Source organism: Andrena cerasifolii, chromosome 3, assembly GCF_050908995.1.
Source record: "Andrena cerasifolii isolate SP2316 chromosome 3, iyAndCera1_principal, whole genome shotgun sequence".
In the NCBI taxonomy this organism is placed as follows: Eukaryota; Metazoa; Arthropoda; class Insecta; order Hymenoptera; family Andrenidae; genus Andrena; species Andrena cerasifolii.
Window position 1 is genome coordinate 18,936,227 of NC_135120.1, and position 23,258 is coordinate 18,959,484.

At 47.6% G+C, this 23,258-nt stretch overlaps 1 protein-coding gene across 6 annotated transcripts in view; it reads left to right on the top strand.

The window, feature by feature from the left end:
• Ten-a (Teneurin-a transmembrane protein) overlaps nucleotides 1-23,258 on the top strand; it is a 593,712-nt gene that overhangs the window by 459,956 nt on the left and 110,498 nt on the right. Inside the window, exon 1 of one of the 6 annotated variants that reach the window (XM_076809441.1) lies at nucleotides 18,869-20,747. The exons of the other annotated variants lie outside the window; for them this stretch is intronic. Within the exon in view, the coding sequence (XP_076665556.1) occupies nucleotides 20,692-20,747 (56 nt within the window). The 5' untranslated portion in view covers nucleotides 18,869-20,691. Of the gene's footprint in view, nucleotides 1-18,868; nucleotides 20,748-23,258 lie in introns of those variants that run through there. 6 annotated transcript variants of the gene reach the window in all.

A 23,258-nucleotide genomic window follows, 5' to 3' on the forward strand; every position in this document is an offset into this window, starting at 1 on the left:
CGCCGTTAAAAAGTATCGTGGCAATTTTGGGGTACATATAACTTGCAGCGAGAAAGTTTTTCCTTAATATACAAGGAAGATTTTCACCAATTTTCACACTGATTAATAAATAATTGTAGAAGATTTTACGATATATACAAATGCCGCGCGGCACCAACAGTCAACGCGAGTGCTAAAACTGCTAAATAGCGCATTATACGCGGCCGCTGAAGAACTTCCCATCAATAAAACACAGCCTGTAGCCCACCGCTGAGATTCCCAAAAGCAACAAGTCGAGCAGCCCCTGTGCCCAAAGCCAGACGGTATTCTTGCGCCTGAGGAGGCAGGAAAGCACCCTCTGCCTGTGGCAGTCGATCAGAATCATGGAAACGGCCTACCCACCGACGCAATTAACATCCGCCCCCGTAGAAATTGCGCGACCGGTCGTCGCGGGGGCGCGCAAACACTCCCGCCGAGTGTCGAAACCTGGCGAGAGATCCGGAGGTATATTAGCAGCATTAATTACACGACCCTCGGAGTCGCAGGGCGTCGCTGGCCAATCCTACCGACGCACGCCGCTAAACCAAAGTCTGCGGGGCGTCCCGCGCCGCCGGGGGCAGAGGAGGAAGAGGTCGAATGGCCGCGGTGGGTGAAACGAGTGAACGAGTGAACGAACGGAAACGACGGGGAGCTGAGTGCCTTCGCGCGATGGTCAATCCTTCCTCGGGTAAACAATCCGCGTCTCCTTGCGCTTCTATCAATTACCCCAACTCCGCTCCTCCGCTTCCACCCTCCCCTGGAACAGCCCCGAGGCTGATCCACCGTTGCTGCTGGTAGCGATAGTGGCGGTGTCGCTGTCGATCCTACGATGCTCTCCGCCTCTGTGCGTGAGTGGTTGCTGGTCCTGGGTACGGTGTGGTGGTAGCGACGCTGTCTGCCGTCGCTCGGCGCCGACCGTTTCTCCATGGTACAGGGTGTTTCGGTGTCTGAGGGCGTGAAGGGAGCACGCAGTAAACGGTGAGCGCTCCTTTTGTAACCGAAGGAATTCGCGCTGTTAGTTTGATGGTAGAATGTAGTCAGTTGTGGTTCGCGGGAAGTCGAGGTAGATATCGCGAAGGGGTGCTTCGGGGATCTGGGAGCATTTCTTGCTTGTGATCTTAATAGCTTCCATTCAAACTAAGAGCGCACTTCTACAGTATTCCGAGACATTCCACTTGGAATTACCATGAGAAATTGGGAACCCAAAGACGTCACTAACAACCCCTTCCAAACCCCGATGTCTCCTCCAAACGCAACACCTTACAACCCCCGAAAAAAGGTCAAACATAACCCTACCTTAGCCAAGCTTCCATCATTCTGGTGCGTCGAATTCACCCTCCGAAGCTGTGCCCACCAGCAACGAGCCACCCTGTACAGCGTACGAGCCACGACGTCCTTGGCTGCCATAGGGAACCATCGTGCGGGGGTGGTAGAAAGCGAGGGGAAGGGAGAAAGCCCTTTTATTAATTGAGTCCGGCTGGAAACGAGAAGAGTACGAGGAGAATCTACTTCAGCCTCTGCTAACGGTCTCCCTCCAGCCTGGCGAACGAAGGGCGACGCTCCGGCCCACGTCCAGCCTGGTCAGCAAGCTAAGATTGCACCAGGTCCCCGATAAAATCCCATTAACTTTATCTGCATCCTGCCCGGCCGTATTTCGTCATGCTTTATCGCCGCCGCGCCACCAGGGGCTTCGTGTCCTTCGCGCGTTATAAATCCCGCGCGGTGACGACGCCCGCCAGGTTAAACACTGCCGCCTGTTAGACGAGCGGTTTCCGGTGGCGTCAGCCACCCACCCCCTGCACTATCTCTGAATTAATTAAGTGATCCACGGAATCGCTTCGAGGGTTTCCCATTGCGCTTTGCCGGGGGAAAAGGTTTCTTCTTTCCTCCGAGCCTCTGCGTTTCCATTCACGTCGTCTCCGAGTCTGACGAGCGTCAGTGGATCCAAGAAGGTGTAATATTCCAGTCGGATGTTTTTCTTAATTGTTGAGTTAATTTTTTATTGGCTGTGGAGGTGGTTCTTTGAGAGTTTTCTGAGAGGTTATTTTTCTGAGAGATTTAGAAGTAGGGGTGACTTATGCCGGTGAATAGGAAGTATGTTTAATGCAACGTTAATTTAACACACGACTGAGGATCCTATTCTGGCGACTATACACGCGCTTTGAACTTCATGGGACTCAAGACTTAGCCCTAATGGATTGATTTCCAGAATGAACTACCCGTATTGATCGGAGCCTCCCTTTATAGCCCACACTGTTGTCTTTGGGCGTTGGAATATTTGAGGAACATCGACGCTAGTTGGTTAACGACCATACTTTAGTCACTTGTTCGAAATGCCTTAATTTTTGGAGGTTTGGGAAGTAGTTATCGAACAAAAAACTAAAAGTCACCCTCGTTTCAAGGAAAATATTGCGAACACCAAAAATTGAAATACCGTATTATGTTGGAGATAAAAAACAGTAACAGTTTTCCTGCTTCAGTTTTTTTTTCAAATACTTACCATTTTCGAGAATCCTGTATAAGAATATCAGGTACAGCCGCTTGGCCGCTGTGAGTACCGCGGTGCTGGGCGACGCAGCGTTAACTTTCGACAATTTTTACAGGGCCAATTTTAGAATGTCCATATTTTTGTAAATTTGTCCATCAAGAGAAAGGATAGAACTATATTCTCCTTTTTTTAGATTTTTAAAATCGCGCAAGATGTTAAAAACCTGCATTTGTTTAAAATAATTGCACAAAAATGGTTCAATTTTTTTTTTAATCTGAAATAATTTTTTCTTAAAACTTCAATGTCTTCTCTATAAGCACCGTAAAGCTCATCTCCATCCGTTTACTACTTCCACAGCTATAATGTATTGAAAAAAAAGTTAGCACTTAACTTCAAACAGCTGTAAAATCATTTTTCAAATTTTTGAAAAATCCTTTGAGGTACGTTTAAATATCACTGAAGACTACAACATATTCAAATTTCAGCAATCTACGAAAACTCACTCCGAAATCTATCCGAGTTCGCATGGAATGTCCCTAAGGCAAAAATTGATCAAATTCAAACACAATTTTTTTGTTTATTCTTCAAATATGAATTAATAAAATCCAAAACGCATTTTTACTCTATGTTGTTCATTTTCTTTTTCTTTAATTCTTGAGAAACACGTATTTCTCAAGCGATTTGTCAGGAGGGTAGGTGCCCTTAACAGCAAATCTATCTTTGATAGCTCTGTGTCTACAATATCCTGTCCATAAGTAGAGTCTTTTGTCATTCAAGCGATTATAGCTCACTGTAGGAACTATTCTTATCTCCACTAACGCCCATCCTCTGCAATTCCATCAGCAAAGTATAGTCTTCAAGAAGATTCTAGTCAGCCAACGCTCATCAACTGTCCCCAGAGGTTCTGTTAATTCGGTCACGCGGAAATGAAGCCAGCCTCCTCCTGTTAATTATGAATCACCCCGTTGATATGTCTTAATCGTTCCAGTTTTCCCGAACGGGCACTCGTTAATCGAGCTACTCGATCGCGAAAATTTCGCCGCGCGTTCCGATCGTCTCGTCGTCTAATTACGCCAATTAACCGGATATCGGTCGATCGGATCGCCTACCCTCGAGACAACACGATCGAGTTGATGGCCCGCGGGATCGATTCCCGGGGTCTAGCACCCGGAACGACGGGCCGAGTTTTCTAAAAACGAAAGTCTCGCTGCCGCTTCACGGGCATCTTATTAAAATTAATGGGAACCGTTGGAAAAAGACGGCCGTAATTACGCCATCCCACCGGTGGCGGCCATTGTCGTAAACCGTTCTGACGGTTTTTTGCGAACGACGAAACTTGGGGGACTGATAAACGGAATGGGCGATCCCTCGGCGTGTAATTTTGCTTAGGATTCTTCTGGAATTTTCGATTTCGAGGGTATGTGCGTCGTATTTGAAAGTTTATTAGGAGCTGAGAAATAATAATGGAATTTATTTATTTAATTTCTCATAAACGGGTAAGACCCATTTTGTAACAGGAGATGAAAAGAAATAGAGTAGAGAAACCAGCGTTACCACTAAAAAAAAAAAAACAGAAAGTTACAGAAGAAATATAAAAGATAGTAATAATAATCACTTAAATCCTATTTACAGTTGATTTTGGCCGTTATAGAGCCAATTTTTAATCTCTGTTAAGTTACAATAAATTGAATTACCAAACTTCAACTTAACAATATTTATTAAATAAGGAACTGACATGCGACCATTACAAACTAATAAAATACATTGCCATCTTAATTAAATTTCCCTTGTCAACTAATAATTATTTTGCAAAAGAGTAACGCTTCTTGATGACCTATAATTTAAGGGGGAAACTGTAGCAACCATTAACGCTACTTAGTAACTATTAAACGCTACAGCTCTATGGACGCTGGTTTGAAAAGAGAGAAGCGATCCATGGAAAAGATCAATCTCGTGCCTATGCAAATTGAATTGAAAGTGTTTCTCGCAAGACACTGTTCTCCCTTATAATCAAAGCCATAGCGTCAGATATTTTTACAATAGCGTAAAGTTGGGAGACACTGGTACGAAATCATCATCGAACGTTCGTTCCATTTCGAGCCGTGGACTGACAATTGGAAGAAATAAATAATCGATGGCGCAGCGAGGTGAGAAATGAGTTCGACCACGATACAGACAAAAAGAGTGCGGACCGTAGGGGTGGAGGGCGCTGCAGGCGTTATTTTATTTATCGAGATCGGGGGTGGGAGAAAGAGAAAAATTTCGAAAGGTACAACACTATAAATTATACATGGAGGGTGATTGCATTATCATAATCGCGGGACACAGCGACGCGGCATTTTAAATCGTATATTATATGATCGCAACGGCGAATGCGAAAAACAAGTCACGCCCTTATGCGCGCGGAATTCTTAACGAACGTGCCGGGAACAATCGAGCGACACGAAGCTCGAGAGGGGAGGAAGGACTGGCTTGGACATCCTTTCACCGAAAACGAATATTCTCTGTGCACGTATGGACGAATCCTTGCTCCTTTGCTGCCAAAGAATGCAAAGGGAACTGTCTTCCAAAGGAACAAAAAATTGTCCATTGTTTCTTGCACATTTGGTGTATTATCGCATCAAAATAATAATAATAATACGTTTATTAACCGAAGCCCATTGATACATGAGTGAGAAAAAAGAACAAAAATAATTAGGTGAGCACAACGAAGCGAACATTAGTAACATTGATTAGAGGACGCGCTGAAAGAAAAAAAAAATCATAGTAATAGTCAGCTGTTGACGATTTTGAAGACTGATTGTTTACACGAGTTTAACGAACAGTCAAAAAGTTCAATCATACCGGAATAATTATTAACATGAGAGGCTATACGATTAATAGCATTGAATTTACCCAACACTGTCCGATGAGGGAAGTTCGTCTTATATTTCTAATAGGTACATAAAATTTAATAAGTCATATCTACAGAAAATGATGTATGACAAGTTAAAGACAAACTTCAACCACACATAACCACACTTTGACATAGATTTTCCAGGTCAACACTTGTTTGTCATACTTTTTCAATATTTCCCCCTTATTCTGCAGCATCTTAGCTTCAATCTAAAAAAAGATTCATCGCTCTGCCTTATTCCTACCAAAAGTTCTACTATTTTGGCTAAAAGAAAAGTGCAGTTTGTCCCACTGTGCAGCGTTAGGGGAATCGGTAACGCGATTGGCCAGTACGCAGAGGACCCGCGGATTCGAGTCCCGTCGCCCGAGATTCTCTTTTTCGCCTACAGTATCCGAAGAAATCTTCCCATCCACAGCCATTACTCCATCATTCGCCACACTTCGAAGAATCCGTGTGGAAAAAATCAACTCTTACGAAGAAAGCTAACAAGCAAGAGAAATCCTTTCGTGTGAACCCCGCTTTTCCGTTCAACCTCAGAAGGGTATCCCAAAGTATCCTGAATTTCTCTGTTTCCATCGTCCTCTGGGGAAGCTGGAAGCCTCTCCTCCGCGGCGACCGCGTATATATAAATCCACATCGACCTTTCACCTCGTGGAATCGCGCGTAGTGATTTAAACGGTAAGCTGGCCGGCCTAATATGGTTTCCTAAGTAGAAGAGTGTCATCGAGCGTGTGATTCCCCGTAATGGTCTTTCGCTTTCCGGGCCGTTAGGCAGCGACGCGTTCCCAGTCCAGCAGAGATCGCCCGGCGGTAGTTAAGACGTCTTACCGGGGGTGAACCGTTCTTGTTTTTCAGCCTCCACGATGGCGGGCCTTTAGCGAGCCGTCAGAGCCGCGGTACTCCGATCCCCATTTGATTCCGGAGTTTCGGGAGCCATTCCCGTTGTCGTAGGATCATTATTTTCATGGGAAATTTGAGAAGCTGCGGAATATCGCGGACCTAGAGAGGATAGGATTTATTCCTGGGGGCAGGGACTTTTTAAAGTCACTTGTGCGAGCAGTGAACGGCCGGGCATCTGCTGAGCGATCTTGACAAGCATCCCACCCAGTCATTTTCGGCAACGCAAACCCTATACGTTATTTACCGCGCCACGGGTTCCGTCTACTTGCGGGCCTCGGTTATAATTCATGGCTAAGCGGCGAGATGCTATCGATCTCTCGGCCAGGAAAGGCACAGTCGCCACAGCGGCAGTCGCGCTTCCAGCGGGCGAAATTAACCCTCCCGCTGGATACGCGCGACACCCTTCGCGGAGACAACGTAACAGACACTGGGAATTATCGATTGCTCCGCCGCGTCGTTCCAGCTAAACGAAAATAATCGTTGTTTAATAGTGACGCGCAGCCCCTCCGCGCTGATGTCCCCCGTTCCCCGGTCTGCATCCATGAATCACGATTAAAAGCCCGGCGGAGGGGCGGGACGCAATAACTGGAGCAATCCTGGGTAATAAATTAATAGAGGCGCGCCATAAGCTGATAGAAAAAATTGACCGTGAGGCACAAGTGGCTGGAGAGCCTTCGCCGAGCGAATGTCGCCCCCTCGGCGCAATAAACTTTTGTATTATACACGGGGGTGGTCCGCTCGGAGTGGATCATCTCTGGACATAATGTGTGCCGGTGATTATGAAAGTGGTGTAAGTAAAAAAATCTAAAAAAATTGAATTTATTAGTTAGGGATCGGCCTTAAATTATGTAAGGGTAATTTTTTAGATTTCTTATCCCCTCCCTTTCCAAGTACAAGAATTCGTAAGATATTATATTCCACCCCACCCTTTCTTGCGTAACATTTTTTCAATTGCTTTTTTTCAGTTATTAAAATTTAAGGACGACTCTTTACTTTGTATTATTCACATCACATTACATTACAAAATAAGTGATAAATTCAATTTTTTCTAATTTTTTACTTACACCACTTTTATGCCCAACAGCACATGTGTAGATCTTCAATTATTTTCTGAAACAATTCCAGCCAATATTCCGCAAATTTCTGTTTTTAATGGTATCTATCCCAGGTGAGACTTGGAGAGGTCCTAACAGTCCACATCTTTCACGAGCCCCACCCTCCTTACACTTCGATCCTAGATGACTATCAAAGGAGTCCAGCAAAGTGGTATCGATTTCTGCCATTCAGGTTCGTCGGACTGCCGCGCACAAAGCATGGATCGGAGACGTGACGTTGAAGGAAAGAGGCGATGGCCGAGGCTCGGTGACGTTAGCTGGCTCCGTGCTTTCGCGCGAGGACACGCTGCGTGCCGAACAATAACGTTTTTATAACCCAGGGCACAGAATGTCGCACTCGGAGGGAGCCTCTGCTGGAGTAGGATGGATGAGCCTGTAAACGCGCGCCCACGACCACCCTTAGTCGCAATATCGCGCCACGGGGAATACTAGAGGGAGAAACAGGCCAGTCTGATTCCTCTGCGCCCGATACTGGGGGATCTCGGGATTATTCCAGGTAGCGATGGCCGTTCGACACTCTCTCGCGCAACTTCCCCGACGACTCTGTCGCGTAAACAATGGGACACCTTGCTATGTCGCCTTAACCGCTTCCCTTACAATTTAATTCCGAGGTTGCTAATCAAAACGTACTGAAAAGAACGCTATTAAAAGCGACAAGAAAGTATTATTATTATTACTACTAAATAAACAATAATGTCGAATAGGCGAGGTTTAGCATAACTACTGCACCACAACCTATCCTAAAGAGACGTTTTGAAAATAGAAAAAAAATTAGAATTTAGAAGAGAAGATAAGATTAAGTAACTACTGAGGAAACCTTGTAAGAAAAAAACGTGATGAATAGCTTGAAAAATCGCATAACGTCTCCGAAACGTCATATTCAAGTTTGGCATCAGACATTCATGACGTTTCGGAGACGTTTTGAGTTGAGATTAATCACTTTCGAATAAACGCGGGCGTATAAAATAAATTTAATTGATTAGGTCGTGGAACCAATTCTTGAGATTGTCGTATGACGAACAAGGGGGTTCGGCGTGTCTCGAGGCCCTCGCTAGCCTCAGGACAGCCAAGTGTCCGATGCGTTACGCCCCAGACCTTCCTTGCCCCATTTTTCTCGCCATTTCTCGCCACGCTCCCCTTGTTTCCCGAGCAGCCATGGAATCTGACAGCCCGTAGGCCCGTAACGCGGCCCCGCCGCTTATTAAAAGGAACGAGCACGCTTTATTTCGCGAGGGGTGGAAACAAGCGGCCAGAGTAAATATGTCGAGTTGACGCGGCCGCTTGTGTATCCAGGTTGTTGCGGAAACGTGGCGTCCTTCGAGTGGCTCTCGCAGCCCATAGGCATTGGTACGTGCCTCGTTTGCTCTGTGATCGAGCCATCTCCTTCGTTTGCCCCAACCCCGTGTATTCTTCTATCCCGTGATTCGCACGAGTGCGTCACTTTATTGCTTCGTGGAGTTAAAGCTGTCGCGCATTTTGGCGAAGCGAATCGAAGAAATTAATAATAATTAATTAAGGTGAATGTCCCAATTTCTACTTGTGTCCCCATTTCTGCTCATTTCGTATTTTTCTTATTATTATATGGTTGATTTATTATTAAAGAATTAATCAATTACTCTGCAAATTTTGATCACAAACAAATTTTATACACCTTCTTTCTGACGAGTAACCTCTTCAATAAACAGAAATTGGGACATTCACCTCAGTTATCGGTCATGAATTGTTTATAAACTATTCTCCTCGTATCGCCGTGCTTCTCCAAAAATTCGCGACGGCCTTTAGGTTCGCCTGTAACACTCGGAAAAGGTCCAAGTAATTCCAACGACTACCCGTTCACGAATCAAGGTTAAGAAAAGCCTGGTCGCCCAATAGCAACGCGCCTGCGAATGCTACCTGGGACACGACATATTCTCTACGACCCAAGTGCCGTATCACGCCCCCATCCCCTGGCGACTGCCACGGCCTTAAATTTCGACCATCCTCGCGGAGCGTAGCTCGGGGAAAAAGGGCACGCGAGGATCGTCGGGGCTGGTAATAGCGAGCATGTCGAGCGGGAACGACGAGCACGGAAGGAAGATAGGTCGTCATTACCGGAACCAATTTTCTACGACGAATACTACGTATCTCGAGTGTCCTCGTCGGGATTTACCCCGTGGCGGGAGGGGGCGGCGAAGACGCGCACATCCACCGCGGAGGAAAGGGATACACGAGCCGACGGAGAAGTCGCTGGAAGAATGGTCGATTTCATATGAATGCATTTCATGCAAATGCGCCGAGGGGAGGGTCGCGGGGAGGAACGAGTCGGGTGAACCGTGCTGCGCTCCAACGCTGGGGGTTGAAAGGCGGGGGGGGGGCGGAGGGGATGGTTCGGCACGCGGATGCGGAGATAATTGGGTGAATACATTTCGGCCCTTCGTACCGCGGATATACAGGGTGTCCCTCGGGGTAACCGAAAAATTTTCCAACATACCGGATCGCACCGAACCAAATATGTAACTCGTGCACGCGATCGCTCCATTTCCACCTGTAATCTAGGCATGCGTCAGTTATTAATCTTGATGCAAATGACCACTCGTGTGGTTTTGGCGCATCTGTGATTCATAGGATATTTTGATATTTCAATCGTCTACGGTTTTATCGTCTTCAACCCCCGTTACTTTCGCTATCTCATTCCTGATCCTCACCGTACCAGTATTTTGCCGCGGATTTGTCCAGTCGCTGTGTGTGTGTTTTTTTTTTTTTTTGTGCTTCGTGTACGGTGGCAAACACGCGGTGTCAAGTATCCGTGTTTCCCCATCGGACGCTCGTACGCGAACGAGTACCTGGGAAAAAAACACGGGTTTCGTCGTGGAAACGGTGTACAACTCGTGTCGAGTGGAAGCGCGACAGGCCTGTATGACTCGCGTCACCACTTCACGAACGCAAACGTCATTGTCACGAGAGATTTCATACGTTATAGCGGGCCGAAGTGGCGGACGGTGCGCGGCGCGCAGCGCGCGCGATGCGCCGAACCTGGCGCCCGGTCACGACACGCTGTCCGGGGAAATGGGGATCACGATGTTCGGCGTTGGTTCGGACGTGAAACGTTGGTGAACTTAAGTTACTTTGTGAGTGGAAACATTTCGCCTGGAGTAACCATGGGAGGCGAACCACAAAGTATGTAAAGGAGATTTGCAGATTTACGTGTTCTCAAAGTGACGAGTTTTCTCGAAGTTAATGGTCAGAATGCTGGGTTTTTTCGTAACGCGGACGAAGTGAGGTTTCTTTTCAAAGTCTTCTAATAATTACACATCGTTAACTCAGGATTCTTTGTGAAATACTGTGGTGTAAGTTTACCAACCCCCGCGATATCTCATACGGTGTAAATGGAGAGTTCACTGTTTTCTTCACTCTGTAATGTGATATCCACGCGAGAACCACCGAGAGCGGCGACCAAAAGAGGTTTTCGCGCGTCACCCTTAAACCCAGCTCACCCACCCTTCGCGGCCCCTCTCCAGTGCGCCTCTTAATTCAATTTTAAACTAATTTCCTTAAACCGTTCTATATGCATGGATATTGTCCAGCTTCCAATCTTCCTAAGTTTTTTAATTTAATTTCAAACTAATTTCCTTAAAGGCCTCGGCCGTCCGCGAAGTTACACGCGAGCCCGCGGCTCGTTTTAGCGGCGTCATTAGCGTTGCATAAAAGGAAAACGGGCAAGTGGGAAGTAATGTTATTTCTATCGACACTTCACACTGTGTATAGGGATACTTCTACGAATTGCTACTCGTTTCCTAAAGAAGATAGTGCCCTGATGCTTTGAATATTATTCGTCGGATACAAATATATAATTACTACTTTTTCAAACATTCTGTTACGTTTCGAAGATCTGGGAATCCACTGTTATTGCTCTCATTTCTTCTTTACGTAAAGACAACTGACGTTGCGTAGCTTGTTTGTTGTCTGCCCTTTTTAATTATAGCAACATTCGTAAAGGTACAACTACTGAGTAGTAACCTGAAACATTTCGCGTTCCCTGCTTCCTTCGTACTTTTAATTCCAGCACTCCGTCTTCTAATGATTAAAGGAAGCTCCGTCCCGACATAAAGGATGCAAATTTCTTCCACCATTCCGTTCCGGCATGTTCACTTATTAAGAATTAAAAGCATCTCTGGTGGTACATATGGGATGCAAATTTCGCAAGCACGCGGAAGTGATGGAACGTTACAGGGGGCCAGTGAATTAGAAATGGTATTAGAAGCTGCAGACCTGTTTGCGAGTCAAACTTGTCGATGTCATCCTCGCTGCTAAAAATTTGAAGCTTTTCTGCTAAATAAAAAATATTGAACCTTTTCTCAGGTCGCAGACACTTACTTCTTCCGCGCAAGCGGCCTGATTGCTGCCAACATAATTGGTTATTTCTCGGAAGTCGCAAGAAAGTGCAACTTCTCCTTTTGCACATACATTCCTTGTACTATAGACTATCAAATAATATAAGTTTCAACGATGCCCGTCGATTCCAAAAAAAGAAACACGCGATTAAATACGACCATCACATAATTTATTATATTTCAGTTATTTATAACTTTTTGTATATTTCAGTAACATCGAATGAATGCACAATTTCATCTCATGGATAAATAAAAACACTTTCAATATCTCAAGTGTGGTTTTATACAAATTATTGACTTAGTTTTCACGCGCTCGATACCTTTTTCTCTCATAAAAACGCTATCTCTGTTAATTTTTCTAATCTTGATGCCGTAATTAACTTCAAATAACGTAATCAAATCAGGCAGTACTGTTAAACAAATCGTAACACTATTTTGTCGACATTTCCTCCCTCCTACAGGGCTTAGTTTTAATCTAATTATAAATTTTACCTCGGAATCAGATTCTGCGACCCCAAAACCCCCTGGAATGACCATCATCATAATGATAAAGGGTGAAATGTGAACGTAAGGTTTTTTTATCACGTTTTCGGCGATTCGGACCACTGTGCGTCGCGGCGCGAAACAGCAACCAGCATCGTTTCCTCGGCGTGTGAACCGTGGAACATCGATCTCTCGAGTCATATTTCATGGCGAGCTAATTGAACGGTTACAATTCATCCACTCCGATGGCATTACGGCGTCGCGTACACGTCTGAGAATCAGTTTACCCGAATCCAGGAATCAGCGAGCGCAGGCGGGGGTCGTGACGCGTGTACACGTCGGGTTCACCCCCGCGAGGCACCGAAACCTCCCCGCGAAAGAAACTTCCAGCCATTCAGCCATCTCCGCTCCGTTCCCAGAAACAACTGCAACCACCACCGCCGAAATTTCGGTTGTAAATAAGCAGCATCGACACGGGTAAAGTTAAAAAATTGAGAAGGAAGCGTTCACGGGCTAAGCCAGCCCGGCCAGCTTCCGACAACTGTACAAATTTCCCTCCGCAAACGGCTGCCCACAAAGGGCGAGTTAACTTGTGCATTCAGGCACCGTTGGGCAGGGGGTGACGCGACTGGGAGGGGTTAAAATCACAAACGCCACGAGCAGTCGGCTCGTTTCTCATAAAACGACCAGAAGTTTTGCACAATGCCCGCAGCCGTCCGCTGCGAGCGCAAGAAACGCTTCGTCAAAGCGCGCGCCACTCCGCTCTCGGACGCTTATCGCTCCCGCGGAGCGGCTATCTTTCTCGATCTATCTCGCTCAAGGAAGACCGGTCGTGATAAAGCTCGACCGTTTCGCTGCTCGGTCCGCCAGCGGCCCCTGTCTGCACGCGTAGATGCAAATTCCGGGGCGGCTCGCCAAACAAGAAGCAGGGAGCTCGCGAGCGTCTCCTACGCGCTCGTCCACTCGTCCCAGAGGCGGAGAAGTGCGTATCGAGCAGATAAGGAGAACAAATGAGTGCTTATGGCAGGGGGCACGGGTAGAGGTTAGGTCTGGCGAGGGAGGAGCGATATCTTCATCGTCGCGGGGCTGCCGGTAGCTCTCAAAGCGGGCCAGGACTAAAGGACTCTAAGGAGATGCGCGGCGATAACAGTGCCGACGGTAGGGCGGGGAGAAGAGAGGGTGGAATGAGAGATTCAAAGACGCCCGACGTGCCGTGAAGGCAGACGACCGTAAGAAGCTAGCTGGCAGAAAGAAAGGAGGAAGGAAGGAGGAAGGAAGGAAGGAAGGAAGGAAGGAAGGAAGGAAGGAAGTAAGGAAGGAAGGAAGGAAGGAAGGAAGGAAGGAAGGAAGGAAGGAAGGAAGGAAGGAAGGAAGGAAGGAAGGAAGGAAGGGAGGAAGGAAGGAAGGAAGGAAGGAAGGAAGGAAGGAAGGAAGGAAGGAAGGAAGGTAGGAAGGAAGGAAAGAAGGAAGGAAGGAAGGAAGGAAGGAAGGAAGTAAGGAAGGAAGGAAGGAAGGAAGTAAGGAAGGAAGGAAGGAAGGAAGGAAGGAAGGAAGGAAGGAAGGAAGGAAGGAAGGAAGGAAGGAAGGAAGGAAGAAAGGAACGAAGGAAGGAAGGAAGGAAGGAAGGAAGAAAGGAAGGAAGGAAGGAAGGCAGGAAGGAAGGAAGGAAGGAAGGAAGGAAGGAAGGAAGGAAGGAAGGAAGGAAGGAAGGAAGGAAGGAAGAAAGGAAAGAAGGAAGGAAGGAAGGAAGGAAGGAAGGAAGGAAGGAAGGAAGGAAGGCAGAAACGAACGAAGGAAGGAAGGAAGGAAGGAAGGAAAGAAGGTAGAAAGGAAGGAAGAAAGGAAGAAAGGAAGGAAGGAAGGAAGGAAGGAAGGAAGGAAGGAAGGAAGGAAGGAAGGAAGGAAGGAAGGAAGGAAGGAAGGAAGGAAGGAAGGAAGGAAGGAAGGAAGGAAGGAAGGAAGGAAGGAAGGAAGGAAGGAAGGAAGGAAGGAAGGAAGGAAGGAAGGAAGGAAGGAAGGAAGGAAGGAAGGAAGAATCTAAGCCGTGCTGGTGGAACAGCAGGGGCCGACGTTTTCTGTTTAAGCGACATCAAAGGCCCCTGTCGCGAATTTTCCTTTCGCTCCCGCCTACGATCTCGTACTAACCCCTCCACCGTGGACGCTGCGTTCTACGCGTGTATACAGGGTGGTTGAAGACAAGTGTGAGGTACCCTGAGGATGGATTCGTGGCTTGGATTGGGTAAGGATGTAAATGAACGTCGGGAATCATTCGTGGATATGATTGTAAAACTAGTGGAAGCAGGGGATGATGAGAGAACAATTATACTTTGTGGGAAGTTACTAAGCATCCACTAAAAGTTACACCTTTCTCGCACTCCGTCATCCTAAAAGATTCAAAGTCCATTTTACAAACCCAATCATTTCATCTTGCAATCCTGAGTTGCGCATTATCTGAATAAATTTGTATTCAAATAATTTCGATTAAATTTTTATTCGAATAATTTTGTTTTATTTTATATTTTATCTTATTTGCTTCACGAGATAATCCCATTAATTACAAAAATGACGAAACTTAATTAGTGTCTGACACATTTACACCCCCGCTAAACATTTCGCAATCGACAACGCATCCGTTCGCCGAAAACATTTGAGGAAATCCCGAAGGGGATCCACATCACCGAATTGTACGTTGTACCGACGTATAGCACGGTTTATAATGCCGAACTGTGTTGCAATCTAATCGATTCGAAGCAAAGAAGCCAGTGCAGGCTCGGCGACAACCATCGTGCACACAGCCGTGTCCCGAGCGGCGATTGATGCGAAGAATGGCGGAGCAGCGAGAGTGAAGGGGCGGCCGCTGCTAAAAGGGTAAACGTTGTAGGCCGCCGTGGCAGATTTCGGATAAAACAACTTCTCCGTCTACGTAGCCCCGTTCCTTCGCCCTCGGGTCTCCCGCTCCCATCCACGTGGCTCCACTCCACCCGTGGATATGCGTACAAGGGTGCCGAGTGTATGCGTGCGCGCCCGCGCGCGCGATTGTTCGTCAGTATCAACGACCAGCAGGATGTACCGAAGGGGATAATTAAACTTGCCGGGGAACGCTCTCACGGGCGGAATAGCTTCGAGAGTCAATAGTATCTCTATAGCCCTCCGTCGCGTCTGTAAAGATGTCTAGATAGGCGGTTGCCAGTCTAGGGATGGAACAGAGGAGGATAGAGATCCAGGATCTGCGCCACCGTCATCCAGACGTAGCTAGGAGAGCCAGCAGGATCACGGATATTTAATTATAAATGTCGGGGCTGGCCTCGATAGAATTCGCGGCCCCGTTCGAGCGCGCTCTAATCGCTTCGAGAGGATCGCTTTCGACGATTTAATCGACGACGACCCGACCGCGACGCTCTTTGACGGCGGGATTGTCGGAACGCGAGTTTTACGAGTGCGCGTGGATGTTTAATTAACGACGTTGAAGTTACGCGACTACGCTCTCCCGCAATCTGTTTTCGAATTCCTCCAAGACTCGAGTGGCGTTGTTTTTGAGGGTGGTTCCGCAGGAGTTCTATGTAGATATATCGACCGTGAGAATCGAAGCTGAGGATCTAGATGAGGATTCGTTAAAAGGAACTCAGGCTTCTACAGGTTACGGATCGCTGACAACTACTACTGTAGGTGTCCTTTGACATTAGAGGAAGTTGTCGCATTGTAAACCGATGATCGACGCATTGCGTGTGTAGAGTGTTTTAAGAACGAGTGATCAGACTTTGGCAACTTGTTCTACTCGAGTTATAAACACTTTCTGCTCAGGATACTTTTGCAACAACGCCTGTAGAATTCCACTTCGAGATGTGACAATGTGCTTTGGAGCCCAACTGTTCAGGGAGATCCTGAATCGAAATATTAATCTGGTTGAAATTCTCCTGCCCTCTCTGATGCACACGTGCAAACGCCCAGCCCCCGCATCTCGCCCCCGAAATCGCTGAGGTCGCGTCACCGGCAACCGATTCGACGAAATTGGTCATACAGTGTTACCTGGCTCCTCTATTTCACCGCTGAACGGTGCTTTTCAAGTGCCATTGGTAGGACGTAATTGCTTCGAGCATTTAACGCGAGGCAACCAATTATTTTTACGGTTTCCAGGCCCCGAGGTCGTTGCAACGAAAGTCGATCGACCTCGGATACCCGCCTTTGTTCCACCGGATGCCACGGTAAACGATGTAACAATATCGATTCGTGCCTCGCCGTGGCACCGCGCGATAATTGTAACGCGATGTTATTAATTATACAGTACTGGTAATTAATACGCTTCAGGTATCGCGTTAATGTTTACCACTGGGATCGTTATTACCCTCCTATTGTCGCTCGCGTTATCTAGTCCCTCTGAACGTCACATTGTTTTACTGCGGAATAATTAAACAGCGGCTGCGCGACGTCGGCGGGGAAATGTTGGAAGTAAAGAGGTGGATGGGTAGAAAGATGACGAATCGTGGGAGAACGGCAGGTGTTCTTTTCCAAATCAACGATCCCGTCTTTGAAATGTTACCGTAAAGAACTACAAACGTCGAGGAAGACTCCCGCTGTGTCATCTTCAATCTTCAATGAGCTTCTTGCTCTGTGATAGAACTCGCAGCTGGAGATATAGATTAAGTATAAATTAAGTAGTTCAAATTTTGAAGTTTTATCTCCCGCTACATGAACCAGATTTATAGCTAATCTTTTGGCACGTCTGATAAGTTGCTATCGATCGATCCACGAAGCAAGTATCGTGGAAACCCATGGTCTCTTCCAAGGACAAAGGGAAACTGAAAACTGTAGCTAATTTCGAATGGCCGGGATACCGGAGCTCGCTGGAACTTGGTCAGAATGCCTTAATCATTCACGCGCTGCCCGTTCCGCGGCGTCCTCGTTAAACGCGCGCAGCCCTTTGCGCGAGCGAATTAATTCTCACGGCGAGGAGTTTTCGAAACAGCGTCTGTAGACGCGTTGACACACACAAAGGGCCGTGCACGTGTGAAAGCAACCCTTCCTTTGGGGTGCACGAGCGCGCACGCGCGGAGCGTACACGAGGAGACTGGAAGGCTTGTGCTGGTGAATCGTGGACGAGGAGTACTTGTATCCACGGTTTAGGGTCAAAGATCGCGTCGACGAGATCCGAACTACGCTTTACCACGGCTGGGAATCGAGGCGCGCCGCTGAATAGTGTACCTACTTTCGGTTTCTCTGTCGACTTAGGGGCTGCTGGATACGACGAAGAAACGGCGGAGGAGAGATTGTAGTTTTCTGCTGGGAAACGATAAGTTGTGAAAGGGTAGACTGGCTTGGATGAAGGTTTCCAATAGAAAAGATCGAAATTTGGTGAGGTGCGGTAAACTGCACTGATGCTGGCGCTGCACTAATCATTGGCACTCCTGATTAAAAAAAAAAATATTAAGTACGAGCTTAGAAAGTACTTTTACAATTTCTTATTTTTCTTTCACTGTGACACTACAAATTCCAGTAGTTGAACTACGCATTTTACATCTGGCAACACCACAAAAGAAGTCTTAAAGGTAGCGGTGGGAGCAAAGGGCTGAGTTATAAGGGTTTTCTTTTTTTAATTTTGATAAGGAGTATAAGTAGAAAGTAGTTGATGGCTTTCTTAAGCAATTATACTCAACCTGATAACCTAACTAGACCTTAATTTTATTTAATTTTGTCTGATTATTTTTATTTTTAGTTATTTACGAAGAATGGATTGTGAAAAAGTCAACAATTTATTTTCAGTGTTTGAGTGACAATAATAGATACACGCTGTGACAATAAATCTACTAACAAATATGCCACGATTGCACTTTCATGCCTACTTTTGGTTTTCATTGAATATTTTTAAAATAAAAGAGAAATCCATAATCATCGGTAATAACTGAAAATTAAGATCATATAAAAACTTCACAAAAATATATTTCCGCTTAGGGTGCTCATCATTGCACAGTTTACCCCAACCGTATTTAAACTGTCGAGAAAAGTATCTTATAAACTTGTAGAACTCACTCCCACCCCGGTTACAACACAAAAGAAAGAGTATTATAAAATATCTGGATCCAAAAAAGAAACTACGCATTACCACAGAATCTCACTCTTCACATTTCCAATCGTTCCACAAATCACTCACCAAAAAACCCTTCCGCACTTTCTACCTAACTTGTTGATCCCCAAAGGTACGCGTTCTACCCCCTGAATCACGGAACCCAGCTCCCCACTCCTGCATCCACCGAACCCTCTCGCGGTGTCCATCAAAAAATACCCAATCGATACCAGAGAAGAAGAAAAAACAAACTTCCCCAGCGTACTCCGTCTTGCGACTTGGTTCCTCCGCACCCTCTCGGAGCCACCCAGCACGGACACCCCCTTGGATCCTCAGTGCGGTCGCGAAACAAGGCGCGCGTAGCGCATCGCCGCGATAGTTGAACGCACCACCCGCTTGGCGGCGTACCCTTCCGACAGGGGTTCGTAACCGCGTCGGCCAGGCACTCGTCGCGCTAGCGAGGGGAGGGTTGAGGCGTCGCAGGCGCACGCGCGGATCGCGCACCGTGGAGGGGACGTTCAGTGTCACTCGGTGCCGGGCGTTGCGGCGCCTTGGCCCTTCAGTCTTTGATCCGCAGCTGGCGCAGTTGTGTGCGTTGCCCTCGAGCGTGCTACGACCAGACCAGGTCCCTTTCACTGGCTGTGCGCGAACAGGGGAGGTCCGCTGGTGGTGCAGTTACCTTTCTACTAGAACACGCTCGCCGATCATTCTCCCAAGGCGTCTCATATTCCACGTTACCGGGGAACCTCGCGGTTTTTATCACTTTTTCCAAGGAAACATATCGTCCAGGGGTGCTTGAGGCTTCGGAGAGCTCGAAGATAGATACATGGAAGTCTCCGTCGTTTAGAGATTCTCATTGAAAGATTGCAAGGGGGTGGACACCTCGAGGAGCAAGTTAGAATTGGCAAGGTGACGTTGAGTTTCGGTGCAGCGAGATTCGACACAGTTAGGAAACTGTCAGGCTACCTCGACACGGTCCCTTCATCGACACCCCTGGGGATTTTCGGGTGCACGCCGCTCACGCTCCACCAGCTCACGGATTTGCGTGCGGTTCTCGGCCCCCTGACCCAATTAGTCGGCGTATCCGACTGACAGAGAGTGTCTGCGCACACTGACGGCCTCCTACAGCCAGTCGTCGCCGAGGAAACTAATTGCCTCTGTCGTTAAGAGTATCCGCGCGATCGCGCCACCCGCGGAACGCCTGTCAGCCGATCCTCCGCGGAAGAGATCCCGCCGGTCCTTGCTTTCAGAGTTCGCGAAGCGGTTTCCGGCGAGCGCGAGAGAGTGACCTGTGCGAAAGTATCGGGCGAAGTGTTGTCGTGCTCGGGAGTCCTCCAGTGCCCGCGGAGTGCAGTGAACCGGGTTCTCGAGGGGGCTTGCAACGTGGTCCTAGAGGATACCGATAATCGTTGAACAGTGAACCTCCGCGCCGAGAGAAGCATCGCTCGTGGGGTTGAACTTTCTCGGCGGCGTTGACAGATCGATAACAAAGTTTGCGTACGAGAGTTTCCCCTTTCACAGCCGCCGGCTAGAGGTACGCGATCTGGCCCCGCGTTTGGGGACGTTGCCCTCTTCCTGGACACTTGGAATGCATTCGTCTTAACAGTGTTCAGGCTCGCTAGTACGCATCTCATCCCTCTCTGAACGGTTAAGGAACTTAAGACTTCATCCACCTGATGCGTTCACTTTGACCAGGGACTACGTTCCAAGTGTCTTAAAACGCCCAGAGCAATCAACCACCAAGGTGTTCACCGGACCTCGTACATCCGATGCTCAATTAACGTCATCGAATAGAATCGATCTGCCCAGCGTCCCGCTATCTCCACCTGAACGTGACGCGCTGACGTCCTGAAGGGACCGAAGAGACGCCGTCGACCACCGCCGAGAGGGTGTTCTATGCGTGGAGTGGACCGTCCGCTGGAAATCTGACGCCCCGTCGCTCGAGCGGCCGAGGCAGCCTGTCGTTGACGCTGTCGAGCAAGAAGCAGTACCTGGTGAAATACAAACGGAAGGAGGGCAGGCGAGGGTGCGAGGGGCAGGATCGGGGCTCCGAGTGGCCCGGTCTCACCGACGATCGTCGCAAGAAGGGTGCAACGGTGAAGGGTAACGGTGGTTTCGGCGACTACTCGGCGGCAGGGGAGTTCGAGGTCTGGGGCGACGACCAGCACGCGTCGGATGGTGTCGTAGATCGTCAGGTGGCGAGGCCGCCTTCGCGGCAGCAACGATGCGAAGGCGGTTCGTCGCTGAGGCCGCTACTTCACGTCGCGCACTGTGAGCTCCACTCGCCGCGCGAGCCCGAGCTCCTCAGGCTGGATCACCTGGAGGCCCTCGACCACAAGTCCGCCGACCACGACTCCTACACCATGATGGACAACTTCCACAGCCCCGTGCCTCCGCCACTTCCGCGACGCCACGTCCGGTAAGACACCACCCCTATCGTTTTCAACGGGATTCTGTGCGGTGTTGGGTAATTACGTAGAAAGAACGAGCCGGGACCCTCGAAGCGGACTCGCGTGGTGTGTAAAATTCTAGCTTTGTGGAGGGTTCGAGGCGATTGATGGGTTTTTCGGGGATGGTTACAGGAGATCCAGGGGTAGGACTCTTTTGTACGCTTGGATGTGCAGATAAGATTGTGCTAAACAGTAGAGGCATGTGGTGTTCGTGAAAGTAAAGGAAAAGAGGGAATAATTCTTGTTTACTTTGATGAATGACGCAGGCATCTATTTGGCATGAGCTTCTATATGTATATAACTTGTTGAGGGATGGTCTTGTAGACACTTCACTGTCGAAAAGTGCGTTAATGTCTGTGCTCCTCCCACCTACTGACATATTAGATCAAGAAGTTATCTTTGTTTGATTAAAATACTCCAAGTGCTGTATGCAAATGGACATTCCGTCACTTTGGCTGTATAAAAGTTTCCTAACATCTCTTCATCAGTGTAATTGCAATTTGCGTGGGTGAGAGTTGTCTGTTCGCCATCAACTGTTCGTAAAACACTGACCTTACGAGTGAAAGCTTCCGTTGCATCCGCGATACGTTGCACCCTTCGCTTTAGCGAATTGCAGGAACCACCCTTAGCGTCGGTAAATTCGTTCGTTAATTAAAAATACGTATTAATTTCACGGTTAACGCACTCGCAAAGCTCCCCACCAGGCAAAACGGCCAAATAAAGTATACCGATACACAGAAAGGGTCTGCTCCGACGCGGGGTGGCTCCGTAGAAGCAGTCGCGTGTCAACAATTAACTCCCCGAACATTAATCGACAATTATCCTTCAAATGGTGCTCATTATTTAGCTCAATTTATCGATTTATCCATGCAGCAACGGGAAATTGCCGCCGGATATCGTGTAAATAAATAGAACTGTCACAATTAATCGATACCGTTTACGCTCGGGATAATAACGATCCCCATAAAAAAATTCAAAAAAGTAAAAAAAATTACACCAAGTACATGAATTCAAATAAATCACAAAAGAATAGAAGATATTAATAATTAGAATATAAAAAAAAGTGAAATCAAAATGAGCTGCAAGTACATAAAGGTGCTTTGCAACTGCGCTGTTTCATCTTAAGCGCAATTTTATTGAAATTGGTCTTATTCGAAAGCTTATTTGCGGTTTACATAAGAAAAATGCCTTTAAATTTAGGAAATATTGCAGGCGTGATGAGATATTAATGAAATGAGCTTCAGGTTAGGTTGGAATAGCCCGGCGACGAGTAAATGATAGCGGTAGCGACAGTCGACATATACAGGGTGTCTTTTCTGTACTTTCTTTCCTGTACTTGGCGTCGAGACGCCACCGCGTCTCTAGATCCTCGAGCGACGCGAAAACATCTCGTCAAAGTATTATCTGCGCATCTGAATAATCTCGAATCAAATGAATTCTTCCATCCCACCAGACGCTCTTTCGCAAAGAAAAGAATCTTATCTTCATTACTTAATCACGGGGTTTAAAGTTTCAACTATGTCCTTTCGCTTCCCCTGTTATTCTCCTTTTACTATCACTCCTACTTATTATCTATTTAACGCATCGCGTCATCTTGATCCTCCTTCAAAAAGGCCATCGCTCCTTCGTCTCCGCTCCAAGACCACTTTCATTATTCAGGGAACACATAACTCACGACTTTCAGCGGTCCATGTTTACTCGAGCTAACTACTGCACTTGATACTTGGCCGCTCTCTCGATCATCAATCAAAGTCGTAATTCCTCGAGCGCGAGGCGGCCGCGCAAGTGTCCCGTCGAAAGCCGCCGGCATCGAATAAATAAATGACGGCTAATTGAACGAGCGAGTTAAGCCGAACGGACGGTATCGATAATTTTTCCCGCAACTCGCGAACCCTTTGGCCCGTGAACGAGCGCGGCGCAATAACGCACTTTCCAGCCCCTCGCTCAAAGGGGCACATCAACCCCACCCGTCCGCCGTCTCCTCCTCCCCGGTTAGCTCCCAAGTTTTCCGTTTCGAATCAGCGCATTCCCATCGAACACGAATCGATTTCGAAACGCTCTCGGGAGCAGGCTTGTCATTAACCCCGTTCTTCGGGCGTGAACCTCCGAAACGAGCTACAATTCCAGCGCGCGAGCCACCTATATTGGCCTTCCGACCAGCCTCTTCGCGAGAAGCCTCTGTGCCACCCCGTTTAACCCCCGAGCAGCCCCTCTTTCTCTCTGTGCGGGCTGAAATCTTGATCGTCGGAACATTTGCCCCCGCGAATAAAGTGCCTCGTTCGCTCGGCGATTCGTTCTTACGACGCTCCCAGTAGCTGCTGAATTTGTACGAATTATTTAATTTGCCCCACGGTTCTTCGTCTTTTCCATCCGATCGCGGAGATAGTCGAGGATCGAGTTGGCGGGTTTCGCGCGTTTCTTCAATATGATTTTCTTTGGGATACTTGGGTGTTTATTTCTTTGTTGAGCACCAGCGGTTC